General features: G+C 42.6%; 1 protein-coding gene and 1 long non-coding RNA gene across 5 annotated transcripts in view; one reads left to right on the top strand and one right to left on the bottom strand.

Moving 5' to 3' along the window:
• Nucleotides 1–23,385, top strand: part of LOC141995002 (uncharacterized) — a 59,449-nt gene that overhangs the window by 13,047 nt on the left and 23,017 nt on the right. The gene's annotated exons all lie outside the window — the stretch shown is intronic.
• Nucleotides 8,508–23,385, bottom strand: part of HERC2 (HECT and RLD domain containing E3 ubiquitin protein ligase 2) — a 197,846-nt gene continuing 182,968 nt past the window's right edge. For all 4 annotated transcript variants that reach the window (XM_074965634.1, XM_074965610.1, XM_074965626.1 and 1 more), the window contains exons 87-93: nt 17,770–17,911; nt 16,597–16,791; nt 16,394–16,506; nt 13,789–13,979; nt 11,614–11,719; nt 10,849–11,061; nt 8,508–10,174 (exon numbers count right to left, since the gene is read on the bottom strand). In XM_074965634.1, coding sequence (XP_074821735.1) covers nt 9,902–10,174; nt 10,849–11,061; nt 11,614–11,719; nt 13,789–13,979; nt 16,394–16,506; nt 16,597–16,791; nt 17,770–17,911 — 1,233 coding nt within the window. In that variant the 3' untranslated portion in view covers nt 8,508–9,901. The remainder of the gene's footprint in view (nt 10,175–10,848; nt 11,062–11,613; nt 11,720–13,788; nt 13,980–16,393; nt 16,507–16,596; nt 16,792–17,769; nt 17,912–23,385) is intronic.

Raw genomic sequence — 23,385 nt, forward strand, 5'->3', positions numbered from 1 at the left:
CACAAAAAGTTATTCTAGCCCAGGGATTGGCAACCTTTGGCAAGTGGCCCACCAGGGTAAGCCTCCTGGTGGGCCAGGCCAGTTTGTTTATCTGCCACAACCGCAGGTTCGGCCGATTGCAGCTCCCACTGGCCGCGGTTCGCCACTCCAGGCCAATGAGGGCTGCGGGAAGCAGCGCGGGCCGACGGATGTGCTGGCCGCCATTTCCCGCAGCCCCCATTGGCCTGGAGCAGTGAACCACAGCCAGTGGGAGCTGCAATCAGCTGAACCTGCAGATGCGGCAGGTAAACAAACTGGCCCGGCCCGCCAAGGGGCTTACCCTGGTGGGCTGCGTGCCAAAGGTTGCCGATCCCTGTTCTAGCCACTACTTCAGTCAAGAACAGCTGAACACATTTTTGTCAAACTTTCAACAATATATTTCTTTGAACTGAGAATTTCAAGCATAAAAAAAATGTCAGACCGAAGAATGATTCTCTGGAAAAAAAATTATAGTACATCCACAATTTGAAGAGAAGAAAATGGAATCCTTCCTCTGCTTTGACTATAGCATCACTACCTATGACACAATGAAGTCCTTGTATATTTAGGAATGCACACTATAACATCTGGGACTCATAATTAGGGGTTTTTTGTATTTACAAGCAAGATGCTGGTTTATGAAAGAACTGATTGAAATTTAACTTCTTAATTATAAGAAGCTGATATTTTATATCATTCTGAAGGGTGTCAGACATCACTGTAGTTAGTCAAAGTTTCAAAACCTTTTGAAATTTCAACAGAAAGTGCAAAAATTTTCAACCAGCTCTAGAAATAAAGTGTAAGTTTCAGGAAAAAAGTGATTTGATGGCCATAAGGACGACTCAGAGGAGAATGGGAGTTGAAATAAGAGCCAACAAAGAGCAGAGTTTCTAGAAATGTTAACGTAAAGGTCAAAGGGCTTATTTTCAATTCTAGTAATAAGGTAAACAGTAATATCTATCCACTCAATATTAGCACCAGGCAAGTTTTTTGGACAAATAGTTTATTCACTCTTCCCCCCCAATGCCGTTTTGGTTGACCTAAATCTATATGCAAATTTAACAAGAATTAGCCAGATGTTTTTGACCAAAAACATGTTCAAGCTTCAAAAAGGAACTGTGTGCCATTCACAAAACCAGGCTGGGGATAGAGGTGCTCCCCTTCCTGATAACTTTTAGCCCACTGTTTAGGGCACTCACCAGGACACATGAATAATCATCAGGCCAAAAAGAGAGAGAGAATGACTCTGTAACCTGATGGTTAGGGCACTCATCCTCAGAGGTCGGAGACCCAGGATCAATTCCCTACTCCACAGCAGGCAGAGAAGGAAACTGAACCTAGGTCTCCCATATCCTGGGTGACCGCTCTAAACATTAGGCTAAAAGTTAGAAGAAGGCACCATCACCACCTCCCTTCTCCCTCATCTAGCCCTTTAAAACTACCTGGAAATAAAATCTTTAGGTCAAATAAACATTTCATTTGACCTGAAATGGACTTTACCAATTCACTTAAAATTTTGGAATTTCTCATTTTTATTTTGACCCAAACCCTTTTCCGCCCCCCAAAACTTCCAGCAAACCGAAAACTTGGTTATTCACTCAGCTGTATTCAAGATAAAATCCTGGTAAAAAAATATTGGTGATTTAATCTTGATCTAAGTTTACCCTTAACTGGTTGTTTTAGGAAATATTGTTGCTATTTTACCATATGTATAGCTGATCTATTTTCCTACTTAAAGAGACATAAGACCAAATCCTGCAATTCACTGTTTGCTGGAGAACAGTTGTACCTGCATGGAGCCATATTGATTTCTGTGGTGTACAGAGATCTCCCCAGGCACAAAACATTTCAGGGTCTTAATGTTTGTGTGAAGTGTTCTAAATTCCTCAAGCATAAGGTGCTATGCAAGACAGGTCAGTGTAGACAGCGCTAGCCTGTGGCCAGATAATCCACCTCTGTAAGCGGCAGTATAACTACACCAACGGGAGAAGCTCTCCCACTGGCTTAGTAGCATCTTCACTTAAGTGCTTTAGTCTGCACTGTTGTACATATAGACAGGACCTGAGTGTTTCATCTTATTCTTCTACTTGCCTTAAGGGACTTGGGACTGGCTGGTGCTTTAAGCCTTGTCTATACTAGAGTTTTCCCTCCATTGCTAACATGGATTCACCTCAACCAGCAGAGACAATGATAGGAGTACCTGCATAAACAAGGTGTTGGTTATCACTAGTATTTTACCACGACGGTGTGTAGACTTGCTCTGAAACAATTTATGACAGTGCTTAACACCCTGGTGGCAGCCTAAAGCCCTGCCTACACTAACACACCCACCATTGTTACCACAGGTGAAGCAGCGCCAGCATTTACAATTGGCAGAACAGAAACTTTCTTACCTGGTAATTTCTTTTCTGCTAGAAGCATCTCCCACAATTCTGCTATGCATGGGCTGTGCTCTTCCTATCTGCAGCTTCTGGAGGTGGTTCAAAGCTGCAGTGCGGCTTGAGCATACCATGCCCTCTTCTCCCACTTGCCAACAAGTAAGTCATTCCAAAGCTGGGTGAAAAACTCAAGAGAAAAAGTATAACTAACATTAATGTCCAAATCATTAACCACATATGCCAGGTCAACTCCCTGCAGAGTAAATACACCAAATAAAATATTGACTCTTGACAGAAAGCCATCTTGGGTGAGTAAAATTGTGGGAGATGCTGTTAGCGGAAAGGAAATTATCAAGTACGAAATTTTCCATTCTGCAGTCCAGTGTCACCAATGAACAGGAATAATAAGGAACAAGAAAAGGTAAACTGAAAAAGAGAGACAGACTCCCCACCGCATTGAGAATTGTCCAAAAGGCAAGGCCATTACAAGACCACCACCTGGAGCATGTTCCTGCCAGAGACGGCTTCTGTGGAGGACAGAAAATCCACTTTGTAGCGTTTGATAAAAGGTGTTAACCCATGACAATGTGGGTGCTCCACATATCTCTACAGTGGAGGTACATGCTCATTTGGCCCCTGGCCATGGATCTCATGAACTGTGCCCTGATTTCTTCTGGAACAGGAGTCCCTGACACTTTGTAAGGCCTCAACAACGCACAATCTGACCCATCTAGTCTTGCGATTCTGAGCTCTTAACATTTTGAGTGAAAGAAGACACACAGAACACCTGACCTCTGCATGGATTCTGTGAGGGTGAGAGATTTTTCAGTGCTCTGACATCTAAAGTGTGCCACGGCTTCTAAATCAGGTGCTGTGGCTTTAGGGAGAAGGAAGGATAATCTCTTCCAAGATACGGGAAAGAGAACCCGGGAGACAAAAGTTTGGTGTTTTCAGTACCACCTTGTCCTCATGGAACATATAGTAGGATTCCTATACAGATAGCTCTGAAACATGACTACCAGATATGATGGCAACCAGAAAACAGGTTTTGATGGATATACACAAGGCTGATCTGGAGAGGCTCAAAAGGGTGAGTGGTTAGGGCCTTCGACACCTGCAGTATGTCCCATTTAGGAAGGACTGGTCAGGTCAGGCTGACTGCTCTGAGAAATCTGGCTACCTGGGGATTCTGTTCCAAAGAGCCCGAAGATTTTCAAGATAGAACTCTTCTAATGGCTGATACTTGTTGTGCTATGGTGTGGGGCTGAGAACCTTGATCCATCTCTTCTTAGAAAAATTCAAAGGTAGATCTAGTTCCAGAATCTCTTGGATTAGCATTGTTCTCCTGGCACCAAAGGCTAAACTTGGTCCCGATGGAACAGGCTTTTATCCTGGAGACTCTCCTGGACACGAGCAAAGTCCTGACGACTTCAGAAGACAGGCTTTCAATAACCAGGCTTCTCAACTTAAGATGATTTGGGTGGAGAAGAGTGCTTTGGAAAGCTGTTGGGTGGTAGTTGTAATGGTGAATTCAGTTTCAGCTTTATCAGATGGTACAACCATGGCCTCCTTGGCCTATATAGAGTTATCACGACCAACTTTGCTTTCGACGGAAGGGGGGAATACACATAGCAGGCCTTACGGCTACCTGTCCATGGGAACTGGTGCCCCGTTGCACTTGGAATCTTCTTCCCTAGTAAAGTATTTCAGCCATTTGGTGTTTTTGCAACTTGCAAACAGATCAACCGAGGGAAAACTGCATGTCTGAGATCAGATGGAAGACAACTTCCTGGTTCAGGCATCATTCTGAGTTGCATCTGCTAAGCAAGTCTGCTTCCTGATTCATCTCCATTTCTGTGTGTAACACCTTTAGGAAAGCGAGGATCTTTTCTGCCCATTCTATTATCTCCATCACTTCTGCACATAGAGCTACGCTCCTTGTTCCTCCTTGGTTGTTTATGTATGCAATTGTGATTGTATTGTCTGATTGGCCCAGGACGATTGCCCTGTAGCAGGGGTGGGCAAACTATGGCATGTGGGCCGCATCCGGCCCGCAGGATTGCCCCCTGTGGTGCTGGAGGCCCCGCGCTGCTCTCAGAAGCGGCCAGCACCACGTCCCTGCGGCCCAGGAGAGGGGAGGCAGAGGGCTCCGTGCGTTGCCCTTGCCTCCAGGCAACGCGGCCAACGGGAGCTTCGGGGGAGGTACCTGGAGGCACGGCAAGGGCAGCATGCGGAACCCTGTGCCCGCTGTCCCTCAGGGGCCACGCAGGGACATGGTGTTGGCCGCTTCCCGAAGCAGTGCGGCATGGGGCCAGGGCAGGCAGGCAGTCTGCCCTGGCCCTGGCACGCACCGGTACCACCCTAGAATCGCTTTAGGTAAGTGGCGCCTGACCGGAACCCGAACCCCTCCTGCACCCCCATCCCCCAACTCCCTGCTCTAAGCCCCCTGCCTGCACCTCACATCACTCCTGCAACCCAACCCCTTGCCCCGAGTACCCTCACGCAGTCCGCAACTCTGTCCTGAGCCCCCTCCTGCCCTCTGCCCCCCTTCCCTGAGCCCCCTCATAAATCCCACACCCCTCCTCTGCCCCAATCCCTTGCCCTGAGCCCGTTCCTGCACACTGCATCCCCTTCCACATCCCACGCCCCAGCCCTGCATACAATTTCCCCAACCAGATGTGGCCCTCAGCCCAAAAAGTTTGCCCAACTTGCCCTATTGGTAGCTCTGCAACCTGCTGCAAGCCAGTTTGACAGCTCCAAGCTCCAGGAGATTTGTGCTGTGTTTCCTCTCCTCAGCGCTCCAGGTACCCTACACCATTCTGAGTCCCAAGTGTACTCCCCAATCTAGCACGCTGGCATCCATTGTAAGAACCAGAGGGTCTGGAAGGCATAGGGAAGCCCCCCTTGTGGATGTTTCCAGGGACTGTCCATCATGCTAGAGAGCAGAGTACAGTACCGGGCTTGGGCTCATCGCATGATTTTTCACGTGTTCTAGGGAGAGGTCCCATACTTTCAGAAGGAAGGCCTAGGCGCCTGCTGTGGGATCTTGTCAGTGGGGTGATCCCTATGCATGACCCCAGCAGCTGAAGGCACCAAGCTAGGGTGGGTTTGGCGCACTTGTGCACGATGGCAATGAGATCTTGGATCTTCTGGAACCGGTCGAGTAATGGTTAGAACTTTGCCACTGACATACTTATGTCCACTTCCAGGATCAAGGAACTTTTCTTGGTGCTTATCACAAAACCATGGGCTTCCAGGAGGTCTGAAGTTCACACTGTGGTGTTCTAGAACCCAGGCTAGGTCAGCACCCTGATTAGAATGTCATCCAGAAAGGGGTATAGGTGAGTGACCTGAGCCTAGCTATGATCACCACAAGCATTGCTGTAAAGACTCTTAGGGCCAATGAGAGACCGAATGGCCTCAAACTTTTTCACATGATCTCAAACTTCTCCAGGGAAAGGTAGGGGGAATTTTAGCTCCATTTTACCTGAGTCCTGCTCAGATTCTAAGCCCAAGAGCTCTCCTTTCTTGGTAGAGGCAGCAGCAACTGACTCAAAGGACAAGTGCCTTCTGGATATTTTTTGTACTTTCTGGGCTTTTCTGACTTTTTGGCACACTTTGCAGGTGTGGCTGCCTGAGCATGGCCAGAATGTGGTCTCTTGGGACTTGCTCTACACGGAGCCAAATCCCTCTAGAGAACTCTTCCCCTCCCCTGGTCTCTCTCTCATCCGAGTTCCACTCTCCTGTGGATGGGATCTGATCCAGACTGGGGAAGCAGGGGGCGCTATTTAGGAACCCAGCATCTCTACCCATCTAAGACCCAATTTAGGCCTTGTGGTGGGGACCAGTATCCCAGTAGGGTTATCTTTGTGGTCCTGTTTTAGTCCAGGACTTATCCCCCTGGGCAGGCTGGATAAAGTCCTCTTTGTCCTTAGAGTCTCAGTCTGTTCTGATCTGTCTCTTGGTTGGTTTCTCTGTAGTGGAGTTATGCCTACTTGGGTGGGTAGGGGACTCAATATGCTTGTGACTCAGAGCTTTATGCCCTACTAGAGTTAGGGGTGGCTGGCTCACTAGGAGCAGGCTGGGCATCATTTGCCTTCTGCTGAACCTGAAAAGGTGCTCTGTATGCAAAGCAGCTTTCTGGACTTTGCCTGATGCTTGAGCAGTTTCTCTGCCATGCCTGTGATGGGGCAGAGGAGCCCAGTGAGGAGGAACTGCAGCAGGGGCTTTAGGTGGTTGTGACCACTGCACTGCTCAGACACTGGACTAGGATGTGGCAAGGAAGCATGAAGCAAAAAGTTCAAACTGCCTGAAAAATGCCCAAAGCAATGAAGTCAAAAGAAAAAGAATGGGAGCTAAGCGAACCACCACTGTCTGCTGCTGCAGAGGCAGAAGATCTGTCAACAAGTGGGAGAACAGGACGTCGCCAAGGCAATGCAGCTTTGGCTCATCTATGAAAGCTGCATAGAGGAGAGAAGCCCATGTGCAGCAGAATTGTAGGAGATACAGCAACTCCTCACTTAATGTTGTAGTTATGTTAGTGAAAAATGCGACTAAGTGAAACGAAGTTAAGCTAATCCAATTTCCCCATAAGAATTAATGTAAATAGGAGGGGTTAGGTTCCAGGGAAATTTTTTTTTGCCAGACAAAAGGCATTATATACATTTTAAACAAGCAATTTAATACTACAATCATCATTGCTGAGTATGAAGCTTGGTTGAGGTGGTGGAGTCAGAGAGTGGAAGAGCATGGATTGTCCGGCTGCTCCTCTTGCTGAACTTTCTGAACTGGAAAAAACACATCTAGAGATTGTTTTGCTTTCCTTTTTTTTTTCCTTGGTAAATTTCTTTATAGTAAGTCATTTAGATGACCAACTCCCCTAATCATTTTTCAGAGTAACAGCCATGTTAGTCTGTATTTGCAAAAAGAAAAGGAGTACTTGTAGCACCTTAGAGACTAACCAATTTATCTGAGCATAAGCTTTCGTGAGCTACAGCTCACTTCATCGGATGCATCACGATGTAGCTCACGAAAGCTTATGCTCAGATAAATTGGTTAGTCTCTAAGGTGCCACAAGTACTCCTTTTCTTTTTCCTAATCACTTTAGAGCTGTATTCCCTGTCAGGATCGTCATCACTCAACCCTCAGCCCACCCACTCCACCCCTTCCCCAAGCCCCCACCCTTGACCTGCCTCCTCTGACTCCCCCCTCCTCCCCCTTTACTTTGCACACTGCATCCTCGCTCCTCCCCCTCCCTTCTGAACACGGCAAGCCAGCTAATTGCCGCAGGCAGGAGGCAGGGAGGGAAGGGGGAGGCATGCTGAGTCCTCGCTCCTCCCCCCTCCCTCCTGCCTGTGGCAATCAGCTGGCTTGCAGCATTTAGGAGGCAGGAGGGAAGGGGGAGGAGTGAGGACTCAGCATGCAGGCTCCCCCTCCTTCCCCCCACTGCCTCCTGCCCGGGGCAATCAGCTGGTTTGCGGTGTTCAGGAGGGAGGGGAAGCCTGTGCTCCAAGTCCTTGCTCCTCCCCCCCCCCCCAAACATCACAAGCCAGCTGATTGCCACGGGCAGGAGGCAGCGGGGAGGGGGAAGGTGCTGATCTGTGGACTCTGCCGGCAGGCGCCGTGGGGGGGGGGGGCGGGGTGTAGGGAGGCTGCCAGCTGTGGAGAAAGCAGGCAGCCAAACAACGTAATAGTGGAGCATTGCACAACTTTAAATGAGCATGTTCCGTAATTGATCAGCAATGTAACAATGAAACGTTAACCAGGACAACTTTAAGTGAGGAGTTACTGTACTGGCGTGACAGAATTATGTTACCCATCTGCCTGAGGCGTCAGGTGATCAGGCTGAGGCCGCAGTATCACTAGGGGAGGAGATGAAGGAGCACACCAAGTGACTAAGTTTTGAAGTTTTATTAATAAAACAACAGCAGTGAGTGCTGGGAACGCTCCCACATCACTCAGAGGAAGAAAGAAAGTGTTAGTGCCACAGCTCTAACCCACTTTCATACTCACACATGCACGACCCGAGGCTGGCCAAGCCTGGGTGTAATGTAAGAAGAAGAGGGGGAAGGGTAGACAAGAGTTCTGTCCTGTGCACAGGCCGTCTAATGTCCGCTGTTGATCTCCGATTTGCTTCAGCTCTCAGGAGGGTTTTAAGTCCTGGGGTCTTTTGGGGGCGTTTCGTTCATGGACATCTGTCCCCCATGCTCTTTGTACCAGTCCAAACCCGCCTTCCCGTGGCTTCCTCAGCGTTCCCTAAACACACCGGCTTCAGAGACGTAAAAGCTATTGTTTTCCCCCTCGCTGGCCTTCACTGTCTCACTAGTTTTCGCAGCCCCTGCAGTTCTGTTCAGCTGAATCCTCTCTCATTCCTGGTTGGAATCCAGGCCCCCGTCTTTCTTGGCAGGCAGCGGAGAGTTGGTTGCGTGCTGTGGCCTTCGGCTGGAGTCAGCATCTTATCTTCGGACCTAGCTGGAGTGTTGAGTTAACCCATTCTCTTCTCCCTTCCTCCCTCTACGGCCTCTCGTAACCTGCAAAGGAATCTTTCACTCCACACTCACACCTTTCACCCTTCCCCAAATGCCTTGTGATGCCTGCCACAGTGTTAGCAACATACAATGCTGGTCTATCTCCCCAGGGAACCCCCTGAGGGAGCGGGCCAATGGGTTGTGACACTGGGCTGCAGAAAAAGAACTTAGCATAGATACAGCCTTAAAGATTTAAACCATTTTACAGTTCTCTTCTACGTACCCTCTATACATTACCATAAAAAGTCATACTAAAGTCTTTGTGACAGAAGTTTTATTTAGAGGGAAATTATAATTTTTGCATATACATGGCACAAATTAATTCTATACAATACACTTTCCATGATAAGAATTATGATGCTGTTCACAGAAAGGTATCGATTTGAGATACATAATGCATAAGCTAAAATATACAAACAAGGGGAGGTGGTGAACCTAATGACCTTTTTTGTTTAATTACCTATAGATGTATTTCAAGGAATACTGATAATTTAATGTTCAAAAAGTTTTTTAATAAACAAACTTCTAGTAAAGTTAATTGAAATATTTATAATACTATCAGCTGTTGCACAGTATTTCCAATATACAATCAAGAAGTTACACATAACACAACACTTATTATGAAAAAAATCTATTGCACCCACAATTTAAAGGTTTCACTGCTTTTTCTGGATGCTGCACTACCATATGTATATAAACATTTACAACACTTTAGTAAACACAAAGCTTCTAAATGTAGTGCAGTCTTATGGGGGACACTCTCACCTCTTAAAATAAATGTTAAATGCCCACATACCGTGCCATTTATTCTAAGTAGATGTCTTAAGTTATACTCCATTATTCCTACTGTGAGTAACAAACGTTCAGAAGATTAGTATTCCTCTGGTTACACATATTCTGTACTCCTTTGCTCAAATGCCACTAGTGGCGTTTCATGCCTCAGTGCTTGTGACGCATTTGTCTCTTATGTTATTTCCTTCAGTGTCCTGTTAAATAATCCTGTGTAGAGTCTGAAGCAAAAGAATCTGCATCTTCATTGTCGGAATCATCGCTACTGTCATCAGCAGCTGGCTCTCCTGTCAGTGCTATCCGGGCATAATCATCAGTGTCTATGGACTTGCAGAAATGAATGGCATATTTCAGTTTTTCCTCCAGTACCTGCTTACAAGAATACCTGGGCAGTTTCAGCAGAAAGAAGCATGTATAGGACTCAGGAAGGAAATGGTCTGGAGGATTGTATTTATCCAAAACCTGTCAGACAACAGGCACAAGCCATTAGTTTTATTGTTCAACAACACAGAGGTAACATATTAAAATAAGACTAGGATTAAAAAAAAGTAATTAAAAAAAAAATCACACATTTACCCTGATGTTAAGAAGACTTTTAAAAGTAATAACTAAGTCAAACATATCTTCTTCATACAAAATCAAAAACATGGTTCTCTATAGTATGAGGCTCTTAGAAATGAACAGTATATACTAAAGAACAAGCTAGATAAAAAACTATTCGCTATGTAACTGGTAAAATATAAAAAAATCCTCCAGTGCTAAAAACATAGCTTCAGTGTATGAAGTTGAAACATTTAATACGATAATGTGTCTCTTAAGTGAATACTAGCAAAATCAAGGGTGACTACTACTGAGGGAAACTCACCAACAGAAGCAAAATAGGCAGGAGGTGGTGGTTTGGAGGAGGGTATCTCAAAAATAAATAAATAAATAAATTGCCCATCACAGGAAATAGCCAGAGTTGGACCAAGGACAATACTTAAATGAAAGTCTGTTGCTTAGTTATGCATTTTGCATCCTCTACTGCTCTATAAACTCTAAAGTGAACTTGATATTAAACTTCTTTAGTGAAGTTAACACATTTTCCTGTCTGCCACCACTCCTTCATTACCAACCTGCAGGTTTCTTGACCTTACCTGAATAACAAAGTCCCGGCCTCTGAAGTCTGCAATAGTTCTAGGTAGCCTTGTCCTGCCCCATACAAAACGCAAGAAGAGAGATCGTTCTGTATTGGAGAAGGATTCCATCACCTCCCAGAACCACTGTATCAAGGAGGCGGTAGGTTCAATTCCCTTATATGTTGCTACAGACTTCAGAAGGTGAAGTGGGATATCTGGGCTTCCACATACCTGAAATTAAAACATGAAGACAAGAAAAAGAACTGATCAGAAATTGGTCAAAAGCAATTTGTTCCCTTCTTTCCATCAAAAAGTTTAATCAGCTTTTTCAATGACAAAATGAACATTCCAAACATCTACTAGTTATGGTCCATTAACTCCTTCAAACAGTGAAGCTTAGCATCAGGGACAATGACTAAACTTAACACTTTACAACTTTGAAGTGCTGTACAAAATTGAATTAGCCCTCAACAGCTCTTTCAATGATCTCTTTCCAAGTCAAATGTCAGATTTCAGCAGTTCCTGATCCTTAGCTCCACACTTAATCTATTACATCACACTGCCCAACTGCATAAAAAGTAATGCTTGTGAAAGTATGATCGGACAACTATATAAATATTTGCTACTCCTCTCCTTCACCTACAAATTACATGCAATCTACTATAATTAGACTGCATGTTTTTACTAGAGCTAAAACGTGAGAGTTGGATCAGTAAGACTCAAGTAAATGGCCTAATTTTACATCATCAATCCAGCAGAAGTAGCGAATGTGAAAACCTATACCATTGTTTCCAGTTCATATCCCGTAAAGAGGGAAAGAAGAGGAACAGGAACAACCCGGGCCATCCCTTCCCGAACTGCTGCAACTTGTTCATCAAATTCATGAAGCCTGCAGAAAGACATTTCAGCGGAAATAAGTTTCAGTGAACGCTTATCGTGATCATTTGAGCATTGTGCATTAAAATTAAGCATTGCATTGTGAATTAAAATTACGGTCCAAAAATCATTTCTTAATTATGCCAATTTGTTGCCTCATTTATACTAATCAATAAGCACTTGGGACAACATTTTCATATCCTGGGATACCCAGTTAGGCTCCTAAATGCAAATATAGCTATTTAATTAAAAGTGGCCTCAGTTTAAGAAGTGCAGAGCACCTCCAGCTCCACTGACTTCAAGATTCTGGCTGCTCAGTGCTGCTGAAGATTAGAGCACTTATTTATGTGTCTACATATGGATTCAGGAACCTAACTAGGCACTCAGGGGTAGAAATTGGGCCTTAGTTTTTAAAATAAGATTAGGATTTGCTTAATGTTTTCTAGGCAGGAAAGAATTTCACCATTTTTGGAATCCCTTTTAGCTGCACATGAAGTATGAAAGTATGTGGGAATGCCAGTTATAAAATGACTAAGCTGTCTTCACATTAAAAAAGCTTAGTTAAACGTTCTCCGTTCTCGTTAAAGATTTTTCTTCTATGCTCTTGTCCAATTTAGGAGGTTCAAAATTTGGTGAACTTGGATGTAATTACTGTCAGATTAACAACTAAAATGAAAGTTGTGCAAGTTATCCTATATTAAAGGATTACACTATATTAAAAATTAGTTGCTAATGCTCCATCTTTAATTATGATTTCATCTGCAAGATCCCATGCAATCTCCAGCAAAATGGACCTAATTTTTGCAAAACTTTGGCTAAAAGCCCCGTGTACGTATATAATGAAATGACCATTTCTGCCCCAAAGAATTGACAATCTAATTATATGGAGGAACAGACAAGCACAAAGATGAGGGTGGAGCAGAAGATAACAGTCAAGGCTGTTTTTACTCAAAGTGGGGAGAGTGATGCAGTATTCCTATTCCTGGCAAACTCTGGCGGTCAGAAAAGCCCTTTGTGAGCCATGGGTAAGCAAGGTAAATCAGACCATCCCCCAAATCCGGGGCCACAAAGCCACCTTTCCAACCCACACTCTTATCTTGAACTAAAGCACATCTCAGCCAAATTGGAGTATATCTGCCTGACATGTGATGGTTAGATGGCATTAGGCAAGGATTGAAAAGTGAGGATAAAATTTTTACTAAAGCTTATGTTAAAATGATATAATACATACGTTAAGAAAAGAGCGTCTGTACATTTGGGTATAGTGCTTGAATTATCCAAAAGTACAAAGATTTGTTTAAAAGTAATACAATACATATCGTACATAATCAGCAATAACCCAAAGAAGATTAATATATTAATGATATAGTTTAGATATTAGCATCCAAATATTCGGATACATCACTCACGAAAAATTATACAGAGAATTGGTTGTAGAAAGCAAATACAGGAATGAGTGTAGGTTGTCCCTCAGTGATTGAGAATTTAGATAGGTTGTCTCTTAGAAGATAAGTTTTAAAACATAATTTTAAAACAACTGAAGTCTCAAGTCAATTGCCAGAGGCAAAACTTGCTGTTTCAGTTTTGCATCTAAAACTGAATAGAAAGCCAAGGGAAAGATTGGAGTCCAGATGTAGCAGGTTCTTGTGGTTCTACTCCACATTAAAAGGAGACTAATGACAGTCTCCATTAACTGGAAATTCTGAGAGAACTTTAAGGATAAGCCCAAGTAGAACACATTACAGCAAGCCAGGCTGGAGATGACAGACATGGACAACTATTGTGAAGCCCACGTCAGAGGAGGCTGGATCAACCTCTGGGCAAGCCAAGATGACGAGACAGTTTGGCCACCACTGTGAGCTTGAAATAATCCCCCCTTATTTTCTCAAGAATATGCCTGACCTAATGATTCCATTTTTTCCTTCTCAAAGGATATTGATTTACACTATAATGACAGGGAAAAGATTGGCTAATACTGTACACGAAGCCAGAGCACTACATTGCATAGCACTGCGTAAAAGCAACGCTTCTATAATTCCCACAATTTCTTTAAATCTAAACTAGTGAAGTTATTCAACAAACCTGTAATTTATTGCCAGTCTCACATATTCAGCTCTATTATCCAGTGTAATATGGGTATATTTGGAACTCAATTGAATGTCTTGACCACTTGCGTTTGGAACTGTGAAGGGAAGGCTCATGGCTTCGAACTCTTCAGAAGTAGCTTCGTTGTCTCGAATGTACATAAGCCCAGGAATAAAATCTTTATCGACCTTTCAAAGGAAAATAAATCCATGAGCTAAAACTGAAGTTATTCATTCTTCACCTCTGTGTACTTTTCATATGGCACAGGAATGTTTTTCACAATAGGACAAAGGGGACTAGTCACACAAACTACCCAGAATTAATAATTGATATGACGACAGTCATCCAACTGGCTTTTTAAGTAACAGAGCAGCACGGTATTCTGCATGAAACTTCATTGGTTTCTGTGGTCCAGGTGACCCCTCCCCCTCCAGCAACAGAAAGGGAAAGGAAAAAGTATCTGCCAAGAAACCAGATCACCACTGAGACTGGATTTACAGGTGCCTCACATGGACTATTCTCTTGTTCTCAAAAGAACATTGCAACACCTCACAGGAGTCCTGCTTGGCAAGAACATAGATCAGTACATTAAGTGAATTCTCAGAGCAGTAAACATCAAACAACCTGACACAGATAAGAAAAAGGAGAATACATTCCAGAAGCAACAACAACAAACAATATGCACAAAGCAGGACCACTATTGTCACAGTTCAGGGCTCGCTGCAGCATTGACCCCTCCTATCTCTGAGTGCAACTCTTCCAGATGTCATGCCTGCACTTCACTTCCCTGGGGCAGAACTGGGAATCCTATAGTTCTCCCACTCTCAGACTGGGTCGTGAAGTAAAGTTACCCCTGTGTAAACCATGATTCCTCAGCAGGCCTGACTGGGTTCAAGACCTGCAATACTTTCCTGTGACCAGTATGAAAACAGTGATCCAAAACAGCCCTTTCAGAACAAATCTCAACCTCAGGAATACAATCATAACAAAAACTAAGGGATAGTAACAGAAATTGTCTACATGTGTAACTGTCTAACCTCAAATTTAGGCAGGCATGTCTTATGTCAGGTACCCCAACCTCAGAGTGAGAAGGACAGTCTGCAAATCCTGCAGTTCCACTGCGTGTATGCCCACTACACCTTCAAGCTCAGGGGCTCAGGTTTTTTAATCTGCTCTAAAGTTCTTTGTTTCAGTTTTCCATCTTGAAAGCTCCCCTAGGGTTACATGCTGGAACCTTTCCCCAATAGAGCCAGCCAGCCAGTTAACCACCTGCATTGTCCTTCTAAGGATTGGTAACTAAAGGTCTACCGTTCCTGTTGCAATTAACTCCTTGTAACCATACAGCAAACATAAAAACAATCAGGCAAACAGAGAACATCTAATATTCATACAATACTACAAGCATCTTCAAAGCATATCAGTGAAAGAACAAAAAATCTTTAACAGTAAAAAACTGACTCAAGAGACAGGTAAAAACCTGGGAAAACATATGAATGAGGTGTTGTGAAGTTAAGCACTGCTGTGAGCTGAGATAATATGGCCCTTACAAAACTTCTCTGCTGACTGCAGCTGGAAAGGAACTGCTCTTGTAACAAAGATCCTAATAAAAGTGTCTAGCTCTTATACAGTGCTATTTGTCTGTAGATCTCATGGTGCTTTATAAAAGAGGTCAGTATCATTATCCTCATGTTACAGATGGGGAAACAGACACAGAAAGATGACGTAACTTGCCCAAGGTCACCATCAGGCCAGTGGCAGAGCTTGAAATGTCTCCTGACTCAGAGTCCAGTCCAGCATTCTGCTGACTGGGCCACTGCCTCTCATAAAAGCATCTCTAAAATTTTAAATGTTCAAAGCTGTGGAGGTTCCTGCCTGGTCTCCTAGATGCATAAACTCAAGAGCAGAAATATACAGAAGTGTACCTCTGGAGATTAGCTTTTACTATAAGGGTAGCAATACAATTAGACTGCATAAAAGACCATCCCTTACACCACACAACTTCTTGTCCTAGAAGTCCATCCCAAACAATTCAGGAGCGGTGTGTGTACAATTTTGATCCATCTTTAGTAGAAAGTCCCCTTTAAGCAACCAGTTTCTCATTTCCCTTTGTGATCGCTTACAACAGGCTTCACTGTGTTCTCTAATTCAAACAATTATTTTACCTCTTTTCATAAGACTTCAATTTATTTAAATTTCTAACTTTAAGGACAAAACAGAGCTTTACACTGGCTCAAAGATAAAAAGGTTAGTCAAAATGCAACCACCATCTACAGCTCTCTCTCACTTTCTGTAAATTAGACCTAGTCAACACTTTAAAATTAAGGACACGAAGGTACATCATTAAGGAGTGTAAAAAAATTCAAACCCCTGAGCAACATGGCTATTGTCGACCTAACCCCCAGAGTAAACACAGCCAGATTGGCGGAAAAATGCTTCTGTCAATGTAGCAACTATAGTTCAGGAAAAATCCCTTATGACAATGTACACACTGCATCTATACGGCAGGTACATGTTGGGATAGCTACAGCACCACAGCTGTGCTGGAACAGTCCCCATAAGGTAGACATATCCTTAGATCTATGATCAAAAACTGCACACTTACCTCACTGAGATCAGCAATTGTTAGGTTCATCCCTGCCAGCTGTTTCCATACTGGTTCTGCCAGATTTAGGCTTAGAGGGCTGCCAGTTCTGATAGCAATGCCCAGCAGCACACCTGGACATGTAAAAAATATTTTTTAAATACTACACACTTCACATGCTCAAAGATTTGGTAAAATTATTACAGTGCTGCTAAGAAATTTACCCAGGAAACGAAACATGTTCATATGTAAGAGAGACTTGGCAGCAGGGTTTAACAGGAAGCAGTCTCTATTTGCTCCAGATTCATCTCTTCCATTCGGGGTCACAATGAGGAGAGGGGTAAGCCCATTCTGGAGCTCTTCACACATTTCTGCTATTGATTCACTGTAACCTCCACCACAGTCATCCACAGACTCGCCTTGTGAAAACAAAAGTCTGTTTAAACATGCAGATCATTTCAAGAACGTTTCCAAATGTGGTCCTGAATTAAATGTATTAGTATTTCTCCTTTGCGAAGGATAAATAGAAAAATTGTATTTAAAAGCTACATTCTCATATTGATAAAATAATTTAATGCATTTTAAATTTTGGTTCTACAATATAGTTTCTTCCTTGACAGACATGATTATTTTACAACCTTGTATAAGCGTTACCATAAACGGCCAGACATTTTAAAACATTTGCAAAGTTAGCATTTAAGAACTACAAAAAGAAACAAAACAAATTACTTTGCTTAATCAACATGACCTTGATTAAGAGTGCAGTTTCAATTAATCCTATTTAAATTATATTATGATATTTTTAAGCTCCTGGTTAAACTGTATTCTCTCTTAAATGTACCAGGTATTATTACTGTGCCACCATTGGGCAAAATAAGGAAGCAGGAGGATGGCAGGAAAAATAAAAGGTTCAGTGAACATAAGGTTCTTAGGGAATATTTTAAAACATTAGTCTTTCACTTTGATACAGTTCTAAAAATGTCAATATAGCCACAGATTGGAAGTTTATTAGCAACATTCTAATCTAGTTTACTTTTTACCATTAAAGTGAAATGCAAATTGTGACTTTAGCGAAAATTAACTAGTCAGGTTCAATTTCAGACTTACATTTGGGTTAGAAATCTGCATCTTTGAGAATATTTGATTTTTAAAATGCATTATCTTTGGAATTTAAGATTACGATGGAAATATTTCTACTGATACTAGGTTTAACAAAACCTAAACATGGGGCCTGAATTTCTTGGAAAATGGCCTTGCACTGCTCAACATTTTAAGCATTTTCTCTCCCCCTCCCCCCCCCCCCCACACTCTGATAGAATACCACCCCCTACCCCCAAAAAGGAATAAAAGAATATGGTTATGGGGGAAGTAGGGTTGAGAAAAAAAGTAATTCTTACCAACAAACTTTACTTTCCAAACACGATGAGGTAGGAGAAGACTGTCTGGACTGAAGGAACTCATTTTAGCACACATTTGACCAAACACTGACTTTGTACCATCAGGACCAGCCAATCCACCTTTACTTCTAGAACGCTTTACCTAACAAGTGAACAAGTGCACGTTATAATGTGGCTGTACCACACTGTGTTACATCAGATCATAACAATGTTTACTGAATATTGTTGACATGCTTGGCACTGTACTCACACAAGACTCTGTACCTATGCCAAGGAATTTACACAGGCTAAATTTGATATATACACTAACGGTCCAAAGTTCAATTTCAAATGGTCCATGGTTTTTTAGAGATGTAATCTCCCCTTCCTGCCAGGCTCTTGCTACCATACATTCTCTTCCAACTGCCCCACCCTCCCCCAGGCACAAGTAGACAGAATCAGTCTAAATTTCCACTTATCACCTCCTACCAAGACATTTCCCCACCTCAGCCCTTCTGATCCATCACCCAGAGCAAATGTGAGGCAACGAGGGAAGAATGAACATAACGACCATATTGGATCAGACCAACAGTTCAGCTAGCCCAGTATCCTATCTTCCGACAGTGGCGGGTGTCAGATGCTTCACAAGGAATGAACAGAACAGGGCAATTTATCAAGTCCAATACCAGTTTCTAGTAGTAAAATGTTTACTGACACCCACAGCACAGGAGTGCATCCCTGACTATCTTGGTTAATAGCCATTAATGGACCTATCCTCCATGAACGTATCTAATGCTTTTTTGAACCCAGTTATACTTCACAATATCTCCTGGCAATGAATTCCACAGGTTGACTGGGTGTTATGTGAAGAAGTACTTTCTTAGGTTTGTTTTAAACCCTCTGCCTATTAATTTCACTGGGTGACCCTTGGTTCTTGTGTTATGTTCTTTTCACTTTGTTCATGCCCTTCATGATTTTATAGCCCTCTGTCATATCCCACCTCAGTCACCTCCTTTCTAAGCTGACCAGTCCCAGACTTTTTAATTCCTTCCCATATGCAAGCTGTTCCAGATCCCTAACAGTTTTTCTTGCCTTTGTCTACTTTTCCAATTCTAATACATCTTTTTTGAGATGGGGCAACCAGAACTGCACACAGTATTCAACATGTGGGCATACCATGGATTTATATAGTGGCATTACATTTTCTGTCTTATCTATTACTTTCCTAATGGTTCCTAAACTTAGCTTTTTTGATTGCTGCTGCACATTGAGGGGATGTTTTCAGAGAACAATCCACAATGACTCCAAGATCTTTTTCCTGAGTGGAACAGCTAATTTAAACCCCATCATTTTATTTGTATAGTTAAGACTATGTTTCCAAATGTCAAATGCAAAATAATGACCAACACTGAATTTCATCTGCCATTTTGTTGCCTTGTCACCAGTTTTGTGAGATGCCTTTGTAACTCTTTGCAGTCAGGTTCGGACTTAATTATCTTGAATAATTTTGTATCATCTGCAAACTTTGCCATCTCACCGTTTACCACTTTTTCCAGATCATTTAGGAATATGTAGCATTTATGAATGTTTTAGGGAAAAGACTAGAATAGGGATGGATCCAGCTCTCATGATTTATTTATATGCAGCCTTGCAAACCTCAGATTGTGGAAATTTCAACTTTCATTTAAAAAATAATACTTTTTCTAGCCCTCTGCAGAGATAATCTTTTAAACATGAACTGAGTGTAAATTGATCTGCAGAAAGCCTGAAACAATGACTCAGAGGGAGAGATGCCCTGTTCCCTATTAATCTCATTTAAACAAGAAAGGACAACAATGCCCCACTGCAGTGTTAACCTTAACTATTAATGATCATTTTAGGAACAAGAGAGGAATTAAGCATGGGAATTGGGTGTTGCTGAAGGGAAGAAAATGGGGGGGAAACAGAGGAGACTCACAAGGAGAGAACAGAAACAGAAAAGGGAAAAGAGAACCAAGACCAGAAGAAGTGGCAGCCTAAAAGGGGGAGAGGGTTCTCATCAGTGACACTGACAATAAGGGATTGAACAAATAAATAATAAATAGAAGTGCAGTGATGCCAAACTTTCCATTCATATCTGTGGGAGATTAGGTATGAATTGAGGGAAGTCCTTAATTTATATCCCAACCAGGGACAATAAGTAAACATGGACCTCCTTCAAATCACTTTTATACTGAACACATTAGTGAGACCAGACTTCAAAAAGGATGCTGAAAAATTATTTAAGGTCTGGTAAACATACCTGATAGAGACTACAGCAGCTCAATCAATTTAGTTTATCCAAGAGAAGGTTAAGAAGTGACTTGATCACAAACTACAAGTACTTATATAGGGAAGAGATTTCTGATAATAGATGGCTCTTTATCTAGCAGAAAAAGAAACACCAACAGCCAATGGTTGGATGCTAGAAAAATCAGATGGGAAATAAGGTGTACATTTTTAACAGTGAGGGTAATTAACTATTAGAACTTACCTAGGGTAACATGATGGAAATCACATCACTTGAAGTCCTTAAATCAAGACTAGATGTTTCTAAAAGAACTCCAACAGAAGTTATGGGCTTGATGGAGAAGTTTGGGTGAGGTTCTATGGCTGGTGTTATGCAGGAGTTCAGACTAGATAATGGTCCTTTCTAGCCTTCACATCTATGACACCTCTGAGCTAGAATAATGCTTCTGTTCCTGACACAAAGTGGGACCCGGCAGCTACCAGTTTGTTTCAGGTGGGATTGGGTTTAAGGATCCAAGTTCAATGAAGATTGGAAGGACAGGGGAAAATCCTGTTTTCATTAACCTACTCCACAATGGAAATAACAGGCATGAGGACCCAAACAACTTAGACACTACTGTCTCCTCTATAAAGCCCTTCTTAATTCATGATATTGTGGAAACTGTGAATACTGCAATTATTAGGCTTCCACTGCAATTTTGAGAGTGGGGGCCTTGGCTGCCCGGGGAGGCCAACAGTAGGGGGCCCCGCTCTCAGCCCCAGGCCGCCACTGTCAGCCCCACGTGGCCAACAGGGAAAAATCATGGAAATGTAATAATGGACCTTATAACTGCAAATAATAAGGTCTATTACTTTTCCATGATTTTCCATGGCTTGTCCACAACTCAGCTGCAATTTTTGGATAATCATCCCATGATTCAAATAGGACCTTACTTATTTAAGTTATAGATATGAGGAAACTGTACTACTGAAAGGTAATTTGAGAGTATAGGAAGTAAACACAATTAGAAGGAAGCTAAGATGAAGATGCTCTTAGTCAAGCTTCTCAAAAAAAAAATCAAAGCTGCAGCACGCTCTTTATATTACATAGAATTATGTCAGAAGAGGTGGGCTAGCCAAAAGCCTTTAAATATTTATAGAGAATTCCCTGATGTGAAGAGGTAGCAGGCAGTGGAGTATAAACAAAGCAGAATATAGTTCTGGTCATTAACAAAAGTGCCAGATCATTGCAATTTTCAAAAAATTAATTTGGCTGATCTAATTCTATAAAAAGGCAGATTTCCAACTTTCTACGTTATGTACCATAACATGGAAGGGAAAAAACCAAAAGGACTATATAAGTTTTAGTTCTTGTCAGTTTAAGTGAAAGAGTACTTTACTATTCAATGTTACAGAAATATTTGCGGAAAAGGCCTGTCTGGCCTAAGGCTTGGCATTACATTTTTCAACGTCAATGATGTGGGGGAAGAATCCTCTCATAATAACCACATCCTCAATGTGACCACATGTGATACTCAAGAAAGGACAAGAGTTTAATATCCTGTTCCCTAAGTATACTTGAGGGCATTTCAAAATGCGCTTCAGTCATATGAGTTTATCTTGATTTTGCTCACGTGACAATGTAGGGGTATACAGACATCAGAATCTATCAATGTCTCTTGATATTATGTAACTCCTTGGATTTACATGAGATGGTCCTCATATGTGCTTGTCACACTGTCAAGCACGAGATGTCTTGATAGTTGTAGTCCACCCCACAAGTTTTGATTACCACCACCACCCCATGCCCTTTGCACCAACTACAAAGTGTTTAAACCTACTAAAAAGGAAGTGCACAACTCTGTATCCCAAAATGCTGCCTTGTATACTTGATCTGGAAGCTCTCTGGTGTAAATTCAATCCTATTAAATTGCAGGGATCAGACAATGTAGGAAATAACCAAGCTACAAAGTGACTTGGAGAGATTAGAGCATTGGGGGCTGTAGACAACGTGGGGGGAATCAGTATTAATGAATGTGAAATCTTACATAGAGAGAGGAGAAAAAACAGTAGTTGCCAAGAGGAAGGTGAGGGAGGAAGGGTAGGATAGCCAGCCACATATAACACAATCAAGCAACCACACAAGTGGCCCAAAAAATTACCTTTTTGCCAAGATGTATAAATCTGTGCCACAAATTTAAACAAAATGACAATTTTCCTTACACTGTATAAACCCTAGCTTGTTATTCTGCTATTTAGGGGGTCTACAGGAGATCAGCACTTCATGGCTGACTGAAAGGTGGCTTATAGCAGAATGAAAGACTGAAGATCTAGAAGGGAGTAGGAGATGGTTATAGTAAATACAGCTGTCATTCAAGGCTCCTAAATTGTGCAGGTACAGAGCTCTGCTCCTGCAAAATTAGAGTTGGTCATGGCAGAAGATTTCCTCAGATGTGCAGCCTGTAAGTCATTCAAAGGGAAGCTCCACTCCCACAGAATTTAGGATCTAGAATGGATGATATCATCCTTTCATCTTAGAAATCCCTATCCCTGAATGGCTTCACAATCCCCTGCTCCCTCCAAAGCAGTGTTCAGCTCCTTCTACCCCTTTCTACCAATTTTTCTTACTTCTTAAGAACCAAGCAGGCTTTCAAATGATTTGATCAGTTGGCATTGCTACATAATTGCCAATCAGCCCCAGAAATTAATACAGCCCTGTTGTACACAAGGGATCCCACGCTGCATAATGTAACTCTAACGTTCCAGAGTACACAGAGTAATAGACATAAATAAGCAGCCATCTCCAGCACATTCAACCAAGTTTATTTTATCTCTCTAGTAGTCTGTCTGACATTTTGGATAAGTCTACACAGCAATATAAGCCTAAGGTTAGTGCGACTTGAGTCAGCAGACCCATGTCAGGGAACCCTGGGCTTGAGCATCTACCCTGCATTTTAACCCTAGGTTAAGGGATTATCTGACCCAACCATTATTTGGCTCGAACCAAAGTAGCCGGGTCCCTAGCACCTCCCCCCCTCACAGTGTCGACACTGTAGCCCTACAAACCTATTGCACTGTGGGAAAACTAACTGTGTGCGATGGATGGGACTCAGGTGCCCACAAGGAGCACGAGTACCTAAAGTGCATAATTGGCTCCTTTGGTGGCTGTCTCAGTAGAATGGCTGCAGTTTCAGAAGGCTTTATTCTGATCTGTCATCTAATCTGAAAATTGGGCTCTCCACTTCTAGGCTGAGTCCAACTGGTAGTAAAATACCCATCTGCCCCTGTTCTGAGGATAATTAGGACATCAGTCTCCAGGGCTGTCAAACTATTAACATGAAACTTTGTGATTCTTAATTTTTAAACTGGGCTGTTCAATGAAGGGATTTT

The sequence above is a fragment of the Natator depressus genome, chromosome 1 (genome assembly GCF_965152275.1).
Source record: "Natator depressus isolate rNatDep1 chromosome 1, rNatDep2.hap1, whole genome shotgun sequence".
Taxonomy (NCBI): domain Eukaryota; kingdom Metazoa; phylum Chordata; order Testudines; family Cheloniidae; genus Natator; species Natator depressus.